At 37.1% G+C, this 16,812-nt stretch overlaps 1 protein-coding gene across 7 annotated transcripts in view; it reads left to right on the forward strand.

Annotated features, from left to right (window-relative positions):
• DOCK4 (dedicator of cytokinesis 4) overlaps positions 1-16,812 on the forward strand; it is a 260,824-nt gene that overhangs the window by 192,462 nt on the left and 51,550 nt on the right. For all 7 annotated transcript variants that reach the window (XM_054817043.1, XM_054817070.1, XM_054817078.1 and 4 more), the window contains 3 exons: positions 584-682; positions 8,305-8,399; positions 16,160-16,235. In XM_054817043.1, coding sequence (XP_054673018.1) covers positions 584-682; positions 8,305-8,399; positions 16,160-16,235 — 270 coding nt within the window. The remainder of the gene's footprint in view (positions 1-583; positions 683-8,304; positions 8,400-16,159; positions 16,236-16,812) is intronic.

Genomic DNA, 16,812 nt, shown 5'->3' on the forward strand with positions numbered 1-16,812 from the left:
TAAGTTCAACTTCTAGATGTATGTTTTAATGAGAAATTCCTCTGTAGGTCCAAGGAAACTTCCGATTCAAACGTTTTCAAAGTTTGTTCAATCCTATAAATGAGTTTTCTTTTTGACAAAATTCCCAGCTAACTCCATTAATTTCTTCCCTACAGGAAAACAATAGCATACTTCCCAGAATTGTTGCAAAATATTTTTGTTTATTTTTGTTTCAAGACTGAGTTGATTAAGAGGTTGTAATTTTAGCAATCTTAAATAATATGTTTAAAAACAGATACAAGGGAAACAAATCACAAATCAAAACTTTTACTGGTTTAGCCCTTCTGGAACTATTTCAAATAGGTTTTGCTAAGCATGTAAACTGCATTTGGGGGAAGATAATTCTTTAAATGGGAAGGAAGTTCATAGCTAAATGAATGTATTTTCACAAAATATGGAGTCCTAGAAATAATGTTTCCTAATTGTAGATTAATTTCCCTTGCATTTCTTAATTACTTTTAAGTGCCTGTAATATGACAGTTTAAGCTTAAATCCAGAAGACATTATAATCTATAATATTTCTATTATTGGCTTATCCGAACAGGGGGAATTTGTCTCCTGTTTGTTGTCACTCTTGCGGCAAATGACTGATAGACATTATCAACAGCTTCTTGATAGCTTCAACACAAAGGAAGATCTGAGGGTAAGTAACAGAATTGTCTTTCCACTTGTTCAGTTCTCTATTTCTCTTTATGATTTATCTCCCTTTAAGATATTCCTATGCTTTGATGAAACACTTCAGTATTTAAAGGCAGTCTGTTTTTCAGAGTACCTAACTTTTGCACAGGCTTTCATGTGTACTTAGGTCCACTCTTACGGTGGGGCTGGGATTCTGTTGCTTCTACAATAAGACGAGATAGAATAGAGATGGGGGGAACTATGTAATATTTTTAAAGCTATAACCTTAGTCTTAAAATATTTTAAATATGATATCAGTCTAAGATTACACAGTTCTGCTTGATTCTTCCTGCCAGGCAGTTGTTTTGGGGTTTTTTTTGTTTTATTATATGTATTATTCATTCATTCATTAAATTATATACAGCAGTGGCAAACCTACAGCTTGAGAAATGCATATTCAACTAACTCTCCATTTTTCTTAACTGTGCAGCAAGTCCGTTGGCAGGAGGACCTGTCAGACTCGTAATGTCTATCTGCCCAGTTTGATCATGGAAGAGAGTAGCTGCAGAACGCTTTCAGGGCAGTTCCTACCAGTTTCATTGATGGAGTTACCAAGTTCATGGAGATAGAGCATTTTTAATTCCTTTTTGGAGGAATGGGATGGATTCTTTTAAAAACATTTTAAAAGTCAAGATTTCCTGTATAAAGTTATACATTAAAACTTCCAGTCTGGCAGAAACTTATATAGTACCAAATTTGATCCACACAAGAAATCTTGAGTGATCACTTATGCCCATTCTTCAGCCAGTGATCCTAGATAGGAGAGAAGTAAAGCCCTAATGCGTTAGCGTATTTTTAGATGTTACTCTCAAATTACCGTTTGATAAATTTAAGTGCTAGCCTGAAAAGCAGAGCCTAGTTATGGTGCAATTTCAGGTTTGCTTACATTTCTGATAGCTGTTTAGAGCTGTTCTGAAGAAAGCATACCATCCTTGAGTGCCTTTTCTTCGTAGTGAGATGCTCATATTGAGCTTGAAAGATAGAAAATGCTGCTGAGAAGTTATCTTTATCCTGAATCAAGGGTACTACCTAGGAGTTATGTAGGGTGGGTGACTTTTATACTAGTATTACGGCACCTGTTTTCACCTAGCATAGTTTCTATCCTTAGGCAATTTTTAGTATATGTTGGGGAACCTAGGCATTTTTTATGGAAAATATTTTGCCTTTTGTTTGAATTCTGAGTAGGTCTATATTCCTAGGTTTAGATTTTTGTATTTCCTAGAGGTTTCAAGCTTTACTTCTGTTTGATGTATCTATAAAATACAGTGTTGAGTTTATTCAGACTTTCTTGCTTCTAGAAGGTGAAAAATCTCTAGAATTAATGCTTGAATGGTGTTTGATTTGACACATTTGTATTCCCCCCACGCACATACCCTACTATTATACAGAGACATATGGAAAGCAGCTGTAGCCAGTGCCATCAGCTATCAAAATAGAGGTCGTAAGAACTCAAGTCCAGAGTTTGTTATTTCCATTCAGATCTCATCAAATCAGCATCAGCTCCACCAGTGATTCAGTGGCAGTAGGTTGATCATAATTAATGCAGCATTCCTTCTCTTCTGAATCTTAAATAATATATTGTTATTTTCCCTCACTTGGAAATATCAAATATCCCTGAAATGTGTATAACTGAGAGCAAGGGGGAAAGATGAGAGCTAGTGTGTGAGGCTGACACTGCTGTTAATCATGAGGTGATTGTGTATGACTTAAGCTATCTAAACCATCTTGCCGCTTACCTCTGTATTTTTCTGCTTTGTTTGCCAAGGAACTTCCTTGGTATTTTATACTGCTTTAAGATATGCTTCACAGGAAATGACATCAGTATGAGTAAATGAAGATTCAGAAAGTGTAAATATCTGTGATAAGACTTTTTTTTTCTCTGAGATGCTTTTAGAGGCTGAACTAGTAGCCATAGTTAATCTTGTGGCTAGTATGTACTGTGGGATTTAAGCTTCAGTGGTAACCTCCATCAGCTTGCTGTATTTTTGAATTCTCTTTTTGCCCCCCAATCAGTGATGTCAAAATGGACTGGGTCTTCCCTAAACCACATTACAAGTTACAAATCTGATACAGGGTTTGCAAGGGACTTATCTGAGTGTAACCCAGGCCTTTGAATTGCTGTCTGCTGTGCTTTTTTGCTTTGACTACCTCTGTTCATAATTAAGCATCTATATTGAACGATTAGGCCAGGCGCACTGATATCACAAGGTATTTCTTCTTTCTTCCAGACTAATTCTCAAGGTGTCTTATGTCAAGTGCTTGCATGAATGCATGTTTGCACAGCATTTGTGATACTATAAAAAAAAAAAATACCCCCCCAAACCAATTCTCAAAACAAAAATTCACTCGTGCAACTACTTGTAAAAAGGGAATAAAGGTTGTAATTCATTCTATCAAAACATATTTGCAGTTCTTTTTTTTTTTTAAATGGTCTACACCAAAATTATTAAAGACTGTTTCCAGCTTGTTAATCACAGTATACCAAAATGGAGACTTTGAAGGAATGACATGAACACATTTTTACGACATGCATCTGAGTAATGCTTTAACCAAGTGGTTGTTTATGAAAATATTTCCTCTAATTTGTAAATTTATTTAGTTTAAATAATTGACTTGGTGACTATTTTTATTTTAGTCATTTCTTTAGGAGAGGCAGGTTTTTTCCACACAAAGCAAAAGATAGAAAAAGCATTTTATATTTGAAAACATGCAAATGAAGAAAGAAAGAAATGACAGGGGATTCATGGCTGAGTGGTAGCACCAGAGCCTATACTTCACTCACTTTTTGAAACATTGAATTTAATGAGGCAGTAATTTTAAATGCTTCCTTTTATCTTTCAATATTATTTTAAAGATATGCTCCTTTTGCTTACCACAAAATACCATCTTCTTCTAGTAAATATATTTTATAGCAATTTATAGAACAGAGGCACCCTTGTAGGCGGATATTTGCTGCTGCAAAAAAGCTGAGATATAATTTATGACAAAAGGCAACAGTGGAAGTTATAAATAGGAGAGAAGTGGAAAAGTGAATGAGAAACACAGTGTATGTTAGCACAATATGGCTTTGACCACAGCAAGGTGGTTTTGGTTGATATGTGTGGGGTTTTTAGTTAATAGATTAAAAGAAGACAAAACAAACAGATAAGCACCTGCCAGAAGGCCTAGATTTTATCCATTGGCAGTGTACCCTACATAATGTGACAGAATAGATATACAGGAGAGATCTGATGAAGGAAAAGATAATATTTCATAGGGAAGGGTGTAAACATTGCTAGTTCTCTGATCCCTCTCTTCCAGCTAAAGGAGCAGAGTAAGGTGGGAGCTGAACCCTACCACCAAGTGCAATTTATTCCACTGTTCTCTAATGACCCCTTGGACACAGGCTGCGTGAGGTCCTTAGGCATGGGAAATGTCTCTGGTGGAGAAGCTCAGTTCTAGCCACCATCCTTCCCCTGCTCTGCAGGGACATCCTCTCACATATGGGACTTCTGAGGGGATGAGTGCTGGGGCAGAGGGGTAGCTCTAAAACAAATATTTGAGTGGCTTCTGATGTAGATTGAGGAAGTAATGAAGGAAAGAAGATCTGGGAAAGGAGTTGACCACAGGATGAATGAGCTGTCCGGGCAGAGACAGCTCACTGTCAAACCGTTCTCTTTCTTACGGGCACCTTGGCACTCTGCAAAAAATCTCTAGGGTGCTCTACAAACACTTGATAGCAAGTAGCTTGATAACTCTGCAGCATGAACCGAAGCAATGGATGATCAAGCAATTAGTTTTAAAGTGGACTGTTGACCCAAACTAAAATGCTAATATAGATACAACCTGAGAGATCCAGTGAAGCGTCTGACCTGCTTTACAAGGGATTTTACATGCATACAGGGAAATGTGAAAGAAATTCCAAGGCAGTTTTCAATTAAATGAGTAGATGGTTTTCAGTCTTTCAGAAGGCCATGCTTCTGTGAGAATTTCATCAAGCAACTATTGCTACTAGAGGAAACTGAACTATGATATTGTGATATTAATTTAAGTGGTATAAGATAGTACTAGAGCTCACGTACACTAGGTTAGGAATATTAAGAGATGGTATTTAGAGTATGTAAAAGGACAAAATTACTCCCTTGCTGTCTCTTAAGATAGAAGGCATATGAGACATTAATTATATCTGTACTCAACCAACCAAATGTTAGTTCGCTTATACTGCAGGCAAAAATATTTTTTAAATGTTAAAATCTGTTACTAATCAGTATGATGTGTTCAGCAGAGCAGATACAACTATGAAAGACAATAGTTTAGTGCAAAGGAAACAGTTCAAACTATAGTTACAAAGTTGATCTTCCATGAATGGAGCTTCACAGTAATGTCTTGTGATGTTTGGATCATGACACAAAAATGAGCAATTGCATCATGCAAATCGCCAGCCATTATAATGCTGATCAAAACATTTTATGGAAATGTTACATGGAGGTGAGTCCCTTCGGAGTGAACACTGGCACTGAATATTGATAAGCAGTGCTGACACATGAGGGATACCAGCACATTAATGGCAAAGTATAGGACTAGTCAACTGGCATTTACCCTTTGGTTATTTTCATGCTTATAATGGATTCCTAGGGAAATGTATTACCAAATATAAAAAAACTGAATCATGAAAAATAAAAATTACCTACAGATTAATTCTGTTAATAGAAGCTTAATAGTTGTATCTTGAAAATCTTACAATTGACTAGTTTTGCTAAAGTTTTTTTATAAGTTATCTGTTTCAGTTTTATTTCTGCTTTGAATTATAGAATATAATCATAGATAGGATCATCGAATTGTTTTCGTTGGAAAAGACCTTTAACATCATCAAGTCCAACCATTAACCTAGCACTGCCAAGTCCAACCACTAAACCACATCCCTAAGCACCACATCTACACGTCTTTTAAATGCCTCCAGGCATGGCGGCTCAACCACTTCCCTGGGCAGCCTGTTCCAATGACTGATAACCCTTTCTGTAAATAAATTTTTCCTAATATCCAATCTAAACCTCCCCCAACACAACTTGAGGCCATTTCCTCTCATCACTTGTTACTTGGGAAAAGAGACCAACCCTCACCTCACTACAACCTCCTTTCAGGTAGCTGTAGAGAGGGAGAAGGTCTCCCCTCAGCCTCCTTTTCTCCAGGCTAAACAGCCCCTGTTCCCTCAGCCGCTCCTCATAAGACTTGTGCTCTGGACCCTTCACCAGCTTTGTTGCCCTTCTTTAGATGTGCTCCAGCACCTCAATGTCTTTCTTGTAGTGAGGGGCCCAAAACTGAACACGGTACTCGAGGTGCGGCCTCACCAGTGCTCTGAGTCCAGGGGGATGATCACTTCCCTGGTCCTGCTGGCCACACTAGTTCTGATACAAGCCAGGATGCTGTTGGCCGCCTTGGCCACCTGGGCACACTGCTGGTTCATATTCAGCCGGCTGTTGACCAACACCCCCAGGTTCTTTTCCGCCAGGCAGCTTTCCAGCCACTCTCCCCCAAGCCTGTAGTGTTGCATGGGGTTGTGGTGACCCAAGTGCAGGACCCGATTATACTGCATTTTCTGTATATGTTTTTAACATGTACTGTAATAGAGAGATCTTCAGTCTTACTCGGGCTTTTCAAATCCACGGTTTTTTATCTAATATTACTTATCACTAAATTGGTGGCACAGTTTTATATTTTTTCTGTTAAAATTAGAAATAATTGGCCTGGTGTTAATGATTCAAAATTTAATGCCAGTGTCTACATTTGCTTTGCTTTAAAACTTGCCTGGAATAAAAGATTTATTCTGGTTTTAGCCTAGTTAACTAAAGAAATGAAGTATATATGATCTTCCCCTCTATTATTCCTTTCTTAATGATGTTTGAACAAGCTAATGAATTTCAGCAGGCTTTGGCAGCAGCCCGTAGGTCTCAAAGGCACTAAGTTTACACCTCACGCAGCCCTTGGGTTTTAAGTCCTTAAACCATTGCTTGGTTTCGCAACAGGAGCCATTGTGTCTCTTCAGTTCAGCAGCCAGTCTGTTAGCTGCCGAACACCAGCAACACGTATTGTGTCTGGCCAACAGGCAGGATAAAAATGGGATATGGGAGAATTTGGGACATTATTGTGAGGTGACATACAGCAGCATTCGAGGCATTGCCGTATTGTTGGGATTATGGCACAGAGATGCAGGGATTGCAGTACAGGGAAAGGAGGTAACCCCTAAAGAAAAGAGGAGCAGGTGGAAGTGTTGAAATTTGACTACAAGGTGCAAAGATATAGGAAAGTGGTCTGGAATAAATGTGTTGCTCATAGAGCTACTTGTTTATTGGTAGAGCTGGTCACCTGCATTCAAACACTATGTTATCTGCAGTGAATATCGTTTATACTCTTTAGTACAGAGAAATTTTTGGCATCTTGCTCAGAAAACAGGTTGTCTCTTTTATGTAATCTTCTCTGGTGGGTGGGTGCAGGGATCTCAGCTGCCTTTCCCAGCTCCTGCATTCGTCCCCCTTTACAGTGATTCTCTAATGAAAGACATCTGTTGTGCAATGCCCATCATCTACACTTTGGTAAATGCACTTGAGAATATATTTTGGTGTTCAAAATTATTTGGTATCCTTTGGTTGCATCTTCATCTCATCTGTGTTTCAGGCTAACTCTCTAGAAGTGATGTGGGCAAAATCAATACAAAACATTTCAAGGTCAGGTACCACACTGATTCTGTTAGGCGTGTTATATCACTTGCCTCGTGCTCTTCGTGATGTCAAAAGCTCCATTTTGCTTGCTAAAAAAATACTGGCAGTACTATACACAATAAGGTTGGGCCATTAGAAATATTACCCTTGTTGGTAGTTTTATTTGTGAAAAGAAAATCTGAAAACACATGTGCTGAGAGGAATAGTTTAATTTAGTTATTTATAATGAGTTAAATGACATAGGAGATGATAATGCTAAAAGCTCTTAAGCAGTGCTTTCTACGTTCAAAGTAGCTGACGTGTTCACTATTTTTTGGGTTCAGCAAACGAGGCAGAATATTTAAATGACCTGCATACAGCCAGCCAGCTGCGATAACAGTTCAGGGGCCTGGGCATCGCTACTGAATTCACTGGTCTTTGCAAACCCAATGATAAAATTGTCCTTACACTCTCTGTCTTTCCCACCAAATAATGCCACTTTTAGAATAAATCTTGAAAGTGATGAAAACCTGGCATGATTAAGGAGATATTCAGAAGTCTGTAGTGTTTGTAAAGTGCTTTTTTGATTTGCAAATTGTTCTCGGGATCGCATTTGTGGAAGTGTATGGGTGGAAACCAAATGCATCTTTGACATTTCTCTTATGCATTGCTGTCAATCAAATAGCACATTAAATTATTTTCCTCCTTTTAAGAAAAATGAATTAAATCACTATTTGAAGCTTTCTTGGGGAATCAAAAAATGGAAAAATATTCAGAGGTGTATCTACGTTGAAAATAAATGCCATTCTGCTATTTGTATAATGATTTTTTTGTCTCTGATTAAAATATTTTTAAAGCTCACTGCTCTTTTTAAGGCAGCAAAAACATATGATTGCTTCTTTTCCTTCTAAAGGATTTCCTGCTGCAGATTTTCACTGTATTTCGGATACTAATACGACCAGAGATGTTTCCGAAAGACTGGACAGTGATGCGTTTGGTTGCAAACAAGTAAGGCATTTTTAATGTTAATAAAAAATACTGGTAGTATACGAAGATCATGCTATAAATAAATAAAGTTATATGATGTGTGCAATAAAAATGCAAAATATCTTTTATAATGCTGGCTGCAGTTTTTCATTTTTGAATTTAAGATTTAGAATCTCTGGACTTATGTTATATGACAAATTCATAATATAAACTCTACCTCTTTCTCTTCTGAATTTCAGTAAGCACATATAACTGGAAACTCAGAAACACTTTTACAGAATGAAGATGCTAAGCATCAACAGCTTTGTTTTCCAAGTAGCAAATGACAAGTCTCAACAGAACTTTGTTTCAAATCTGTTTGTTGAAATGCTGAGTTGGTAAAGATCTGTTTGCTCTCAAGGAGAAATTATCTGCTGTGATATCATTAAAGATGCTTTTGCATGTTTGTTAATTAAGTGCTTGTCAGAAAAATCACAAATCAGGAAATGGGGTGCAGCACAGGCAACAGTACTGTAGGGCTCTAAGCATTGCCTGGTGAGACTTTGAGGTGCAACCTGCCTTTGAGCTCTTCTTTCTCTGCTCAGGCCTTATTTTTAGAGAAATGTGTTCCCAGTGTTTCTGAGAAGTCATTACAACGGGTCTAAAGCTATTGAATTTTGTTTCACCTATGTCACCAGCTATCATTTTTTGTAGGTTTAGCTTTTGATCAGATAAGCCAGCTGAACAGTCAACACAATTATAAAAATACCAATGTCATCATTGGGTTGTGTTGGGTAGACCTAGGAATCCAGGATTTTGGATTGACTTAAACTTCATGGTACATATTGCGATGCCTGATGGAAATTGGTTTTTAGTCTGCATTGTGCTTTCTGGCTCCAAGGAGAATTTAAATTCATGGTGCTGTACAGACTACTAGTAACAATATTATTGTTACAATTAAATTTGGCAAAACTTGTGTTCATGATATATATTTAAGTGTGTGTGTGTAGATATGCAAGCATCATAGTATTTGTTCAAACTTTGTCATTACTAAAAAAAATGTTTCTTGCTTATTTTTATTACTTCATTTAGTGTTGCTAATCTTGCCAGGTTTGAATTCCAGAAAAAAAAATATGTTAATAATCAAAGAATGGATTTGATCATTTGTTTCTGTGTATGATATTAAAGAAGATATGGCTGATACCAGCCTGCATCTGGTAATCATGTTTAAGAAATAAATTAAGAAACACAGGAAAGAGGGGAAAAAACATAGGAACTTTTAAACTAAATAGATAATGTAAGAAACTGTTATATATTCCAGAAACAGCTGGCTTGGCAGATAGCTTTGCAACAGCTGACACGTACAAAACTAAGATTTAGGAACGACCTTGGCACGTGTTTCTCGGGCTGGTGGTGTTCAGATTTGCTAAAGATGATGATACTAAGTTCTGCAAAAGGAATACTTACTTGCACCAGTATTTTTGTTAGCATCACACATCTCCTTGTATTAATCTGTGTCATGTTGTTTCTGACCATCGAGGACGTGACTCTATGTCCAGTTCTGTCCAGCAAAGAAGATAGGCAGAAGTTGATAATAACTGCCGATAGGAACTGACCATGAGAAGCCAGTCGGCTAACTGAACCCGATAACACGCAATTGCATAAGTATTACTGCCAGCAAGTGGGATGTAAATGCATCTTTACCAATTCAGCATTCAGTAATTGCTTTGCTAGGCATTCGTTCCTTGGTGGAGGAAATTCTGGTTTGCTCTGAAACAGAGGGTTGGCCAGGTGTCTTTAAAAGTGTGGTGTGAACTAAAGACTCATCGTTCCTATGTTATATATCTATGGCTTAGTTTCTGTTCCTTTTTGAGGCAGCGGAAAAGAAAATCCACTTCTATTCTCTCCTCAGCTGCAGAGCACTAGTTTTTCTGGAGCTGCTTCTGAACAGGAGCTCCTTCTTTTCACTTGTGTTCCCCACTGCCGTTGCAGTGGCTGCCTTCCTTCAGCTTCTGGGGGGTGTGCAAAAGCACAGAGCCACACAGCTTTGCTAGTGTTGTGATTTAGCCGAAGCCAGCAGCTGAGCACCATGCAGCTGCTCGCTCACCCCTCTTCCCCAGTGGGATGGGGAGGAGAATCAGAAGGTAAAGGGAAAACTCGTGGGTTGGGATAAGGACAGTTTACTGGAACAGCAAAGGAAGAGGAAAATAACAACACTACTTAGAGTATACAAAGCGGGTGATACACAATGCAATTTGTTCACCCCCGGAGCTGGATGCCCAGCCCAGCCCTGAGCAACAACCCCTCCTCCCCAGCCAGCTCTCCCCTTATATACTGAACATGAGGTCATAAGGTATAGAGAATCCCTTTGGCTAGTTTGGGTCAGCTGTGTCCCCTCCCAGCTTCTTGTGCAAATTAACTCTGTCCCAGCTGAAAACCGGGACAGCTAGAATTGTCTCACCCCAAAATCTTTAAATGCCTTGAGGCAGGATGAGAAATTAGGGCACTGCCTGCACCACAGACAGAAGCGGCTGTGAGCTGTTCTCCCTGAGCTTCGCTTGATGAGCCAGAGCGCTTCCAATGATCTGAGACTCTTCAGGATTGCAGGCAAAACCTCTTGAACTCCTTGCTCTGTTCACGTCTAAAAGGAAAAACCAGATGGTTTAGCCCATCTTTTTTTAAGAGCATAATCAAGTAATCCATTAACAGTCTGGATCTTCTCTAACTCCTGCTTCCCAGGAATAAAATGACTGTTGTGTTTCTTGTGTCGGATGGCCGCCTTCTTGGCTGTCTGGGCTTCAGCCCGAGAACCGGTAGCTAATCTGAAGGCAGATTAGCTTCACCCATCACTGCAATCGCATCACCGGCAGCACTGTCTTCTCTCTCCCCTGTCCCTAGAGTGATATAAAAATTCAAACTGTCTGGTATTTACAGGAAGAGAGATTTAGCCTGTCTGAGCCTAGAGAAGAAATGAGTCCTAGCAAGGATATAATCAGGTAATGAGCTTTTCCTGAGGGGAAGAAAAAAAGGTTTTCATTTTTTCTTATTTATACATGCAGAATTTCAATTACCTAAAAGATTATTAGATCTTAAAATACCATAAGTCTCTCAATATATAATATTTATATATAAAAATATTGCTGCCCCCTGGCTTCTAGATTTTTTCCTTTCTTGTTGCAGTATTTTCAGTAATTACGTAGCATCTGATACTTGGATCCTGTCTGGGATTAAAAAAACCCCAGAAGATACTGTGAGCTCATGAAGATAAATGTGTAACTATCCAGAAATTAAGATACTTCATGATGACACATGCATAATCTATAATTCTGAATGTTCGGATGCCCATCATGAAAAAGTATTAATGACTTCCAAAATTTGAGAAATAAAGTAACATTTAAAATGGCAGACTTAGCACTAAAGCAGAGAAATAGTTCTTTTTTTGAATTGTGTTCTGTGAAGGAAGGAGGAGAACATGCAAAAAATCCTTAAGGTTTATTAGCTTCTAACAGTTGAGCAATGAGACAGAAATTAACTCTGTTTAAAACTGCATAACCATATTTGTAGTGAGCTAATCAGCGTACATTCAGCAAAGCAAAATAATTACTTATGGTTATCTAATATTTCTAACATGAGTGTTACTACCGAGTGACAAATTATGTTTTTATGTATACTGTGGAAAATACAGTTTTAATTTCTTTCATTATAGGGATAGACTTACTTTCTACATCGACTAGGTGGTAGGCTAGCTTGCTGGCCCTCTAAGCAAAGCTTCTATTTGGAAATGCAAATGAACACCACATAATATAGGAAGATGTCTGAATCAGTTGCCTAGCGCCAGAGAGGAATCTAAAATTCTATAATAAAATATGCCAGACTAAAATTGAAGCTTCTGGATAACATCTTCATGATATCTTTCTCAACTGGAAGTCACTGTGTAATGGTCACTTGCTTAAGTTACCCTAAGGTTAGGAAAAGAATCTCTTATCTAAAGCTTTAATTGACCGGCATCTTTTGAGAGCACTTATCAGACTCAGCTGAACTCCAGGTATGTCATGTTTCATTAACCATTGCGGAGGCTGTTGGAGGGCAAAGTGAGTTTCTATTACTTGCTGAGCAAAGGTTTGATATTTGTAACATACTGTGCCTATGTATTATTGAACAATGAACTGATTTTCCAATGCTCTTGGTATGCAAGACACTTTCATTTTAAAGACCTCTGTATGTTTAACTAATGTATATCCTTGCAAGCATTTTATTGAATGGTAGAGATGCTAGATCATCCAATTCTCAGTTTTTATGAACATACAAAATGGATGTATGACTATTATTTATAGTAAAATGGTTGATCTGTAGAGTAAGATTTACTATAATGTGTTGCTTGTACTAAAATTCCAAATGTATCTACTGGCAGTTGGGCATAGTGACTTTAAACAGAGAATCCTTTTGTTTATCTAATTCAGTAATGACTGGAAGACATGTTTATTTTTTTAAAAATAGCTCAAACAGAATACACAGTAAAGGAAGATATCAAATTAGCATTAGTTTCATCATTATGGCTGCTCTGAAGAATCCTGTTAGCTTCCATGGTGTGGGAGTCTGAGACTCCTACAATGAACCAAAATTCTTGCTTTTATGTAATACACAGTGTTGCTAACAACACCCTTGGTTTTATGTAATACAAAATGTTGCTAACAACTGAACCTGAGAGTCTGTCACAAAAAGCATAAGTATGCGTGTATGAATAAGTTTATCTACATATAACAGTAGATATATACACATATATGTGACTCTAGGTTCATTTCATTTACTTATGAAATATGAAAGAAACATTTTTTTTGTTCAAACACCTCTGTGCTTGGAAAGATTTCACTCTGAAATAGCAAAGGATGAAATGAGAAGCTAATGTTATATATTTGTCCCATATCAGAATGGAAAAAGAAAGTTTTCGTTTTCTACTGTTGGCTACCCAGGCAAAAGCCAGGTTGCCAGAGCATAGTCCTGGCAGCCAACCAGTTGTTGAACTTCTGGGGGCTGCTTTGGATTTTTCAAACAGGTTATTGCAGAAAGGTTTGCTGTGAAAATGTTATGGAAAAGCCACTCTGTCAAAAATGGCCTGACCGGACCTTGGGTTAGCATTCCATGTATGAGCCCAGAATGATTTAGTAGCTAAAAGCAGAGGTTTTTCTCCTGCAGAACAGTCAGTGATTGCGAACAAATATGTGGCAGGTGGTAAGAGGAAGAAAAGCAAGTCTTGTCACAAACTCAATGTTTTCTAGTTTGATACTCAAATGGATTTTAAATAAATGTTGTTGTTGTTTTGAAGTCATTGGCTGGGAAGCAACTTGGAATGTGAGTATCGTACCGGATCGGGCAGCCGTCCATCTGTCCTCTGGCTGCTGTCTCTGCTTTGTGTGGGTTTGCTTTTTTTTTTAATAGAACCTACATTTCTTGTAGGAAAAGAGGAAAGAGAACCCTCCAACCTTAGCAATGTTTTCTATCGTACTTGACTTTAGTTCATTGTGGATTCAGAATAACAGGTTGTGGGTCAAAACTGATGGCTTCATCTGTCTGTGCTCAGTCTGATGGTTTGAGGCTTTTTATCTACAGCATATACACTCTCACTCTGCAGACCCACGTTTTATAAACTAATCCATAACATATCTTTGGCTTACCGGATAAATGAAACCTGAGCTATGTTGCCCATAGCAAGAAATACCTGTGTTGCAGTCATTTTATTATCTCAGGAAAATTCTGGAAAAAAATATTACAATAATTGAATTTAAGATTTCTACTCTAATAACCTTCTCGTAAGAATTTAAGCAGATCTTTCTCTTCAGCTTCACCTGCCATGGAAAGAATGTGAGAAGAAAGGAGTTGTCTCAGACCTAAATAGAACTCTGTAATGTAAACTTAGCAATATGGTTGCAGTTCTTGAGATCTTGTGGAATTTTCTCTTGCATACAATTTTATTGCTTTGGACTTAGGTTGAAATTCTACATAGCAATAGTTCTGATGAACTGACCTTCGCTAGCAGAACATCTTCCTGAAATATGCAAACTATTTCCTTTTTGTGAAACACATGGGCTGTAAATGAAATCATGCACAATAACAGGAATGACGGGACTCTTCTTATGCATGCCTTGATTCTTATATTACAGTTTGTTAATGTTTCACTTTGTTTTCCCTGCTGCGACAAGGAGTGCTGTACACACACTGTAACTCCCCATTGGTAGAAAAATGGGGTAAACTATACGATGAGTGCTAAACATGGAACGCTACTTGGGTAAAAAAGTTACATATTATTTTCTCAACAATTATACTGTATAAAAATGACATTTGAACAATTAAACTTGAGACTCAAGCACTGTTAAAAACAGTCTCAGATGTGGCTGTTACAGGTGTTCGGAGACACCAAACCAGAAGGTAAAGTTTGGCAGGGACAGTCATTTTAAAAATAGAGAAATGGAAGCAAACATTTGAACTAGTAATAAGCTAAATGATACATAGCCATTTTGTATTTATAAACTTGAAATCTGTCAAAAGTACCAGAAGAAAAATATAGCCTCGGTGGGTTGGTTAACGTATAATTCTTCAGTGTTGTGAAGATGAAAAATACTATACCTTAAAATATGTGTGTATATATATTGCTGTTATTAAATAAAATATATTATTTAAACATATTTTGTCTTGAATGCATTACAAAAATAGTAAAAAATGAAGCCCAAAGTATGGAAAGGGAAACAAATTTTAGCATTGTAACAGCATACAGGTCAGGAACCATGTTCAAAGAAGTACTAGGCGTATTAATAGTAGATAGATGGTAATTAAATGAAATGTAGATATAACTTTGTTCTCTGCAGGTCTTTAAAGAGTTGATTGTGGTAAAATACATGAGTATAACAGTGAAAAGAGCATTCTATGTTTATCTTTTTTCCTCCCCCATAAGCATTCAATACTGACTACTTTCAAAAAGAATTTAATGGTTTATATGGATTTTTGGTTTGACTAAATGTGTTGATAGACACAAGTGCTGTGGAGGTTAGCTTAAGGGTTGAATCATTGAAATGAATTATATTTAAATAATCTTTAAGGATGTTCTATTTCTGTAGATTACCAAACTTGATTGCTACAATGAACAAGGCTGTCATTGACCTCTGGTGACAACCACTGTGAAAGGATTTTGGATGTCTATATTTATCTAAGATAGATTAATACAATTCGGGCAGGTGTCAATGTAGAGCAACGTATGACCATTTACAACATACGGAATAGAGATCTTGAGAAGCAGATCTTTCTCACAGAGCTCATGCAGTTTTGCATTTATCTGTTGTCATTGAAAAGACTCTTTGTCCATAGGGCTGTCAATATTGTATATTGGTAATTACTAGATATTTTATCTTTATAATCTATACACACATATTTTTAGTACCTAGAAAGCTAAAAGCAAATTGCTCAACTGTATATATTAGTGCTAGTAGGGCAAAGTGCGTGTTAAATCTGATATCAGCGTTATTTGCAGAACAAAATTTATGGGTTGTCTTTTTGTTCAATTATATTCTTCTATACAGAACATGTTTTCAGTACACATTCTTACATCACACCTATTTATTTTTTTTCTTAATGTACATGTTTTCTGTCAATACATGCTGTTAGTAGTCAGATATCTGTACGTGTTTAAAATGTAGTATTTAATGCCACCATATATGCTACATCTATCTCTTCATTGGAAAATTGTCTGGCTCTGAGTCTTAAATATGAATTTCCACTTAAACCTACTGTCTTTTTCATTCTTTTCTTCCCAGTGTGATCATTACTACAGTCTTGTACCTTTCGGATGCCCTTCGTAAAAACTTCTTAAATGAAAACTTTGATTACAAGGTAGAGTAAATGTGTTTAACATAAGATAGATGCAACAGCTGCTACATCATCCTGTGGCTTGGTTGTTTGTTATAAAACTTAGCTCCAGCATCTAAACAGCTAGAACATATACTAAATCAGCAATTTCAAGTGCTCAGAGATTAAGTTTTTTTCTTAAATACACGCCTGTCTTAAAAATCAGGAGTGCTGTGGGGTTTTTTAATTTTTTCTTATTTTCATTTTGTTATTTCAGCCTCTATGTTAGATTACTTATTCAGGACTTTTGCATAGCAATTTTTTGGATTATAGGAAGTAATTTTATTATTTGTCTGTTATTTTGGAGTTATCACAGAGATGAAAATTATTCCATTTTTTAATCGATGCAAATTTATAAAATATATGGGTTTGCATTTCTGTAATTTCTCTCAAGACCAATTAACATGCTGCATAATTAAAATTAGAAAATTATAACACTGCATGGTGAATGTAGTTAAAGATGTGAGTACCTCATATAGTGAGATATGGCACCTATGATAAACTGTGAATTACAGAATGATGCTTTTAGGATTCAGATGAGAAGACCTAGGAACGCATCTGA

Source organism: Grus americana, chromosome 1 (assembly GCF_028858705.1).
Source record: "Grus americana isolate bGruAme1 chromosome 1, bGruAme1.mat, whole genome shotgun sequence".
In the NCBI taxonomy this organism is placed as follows: domain Eukaryota; kingdom Metazoa; phylum Chordata; class Aves; order Gruiformes; family Gruidae; genus Grus; species Grus americana.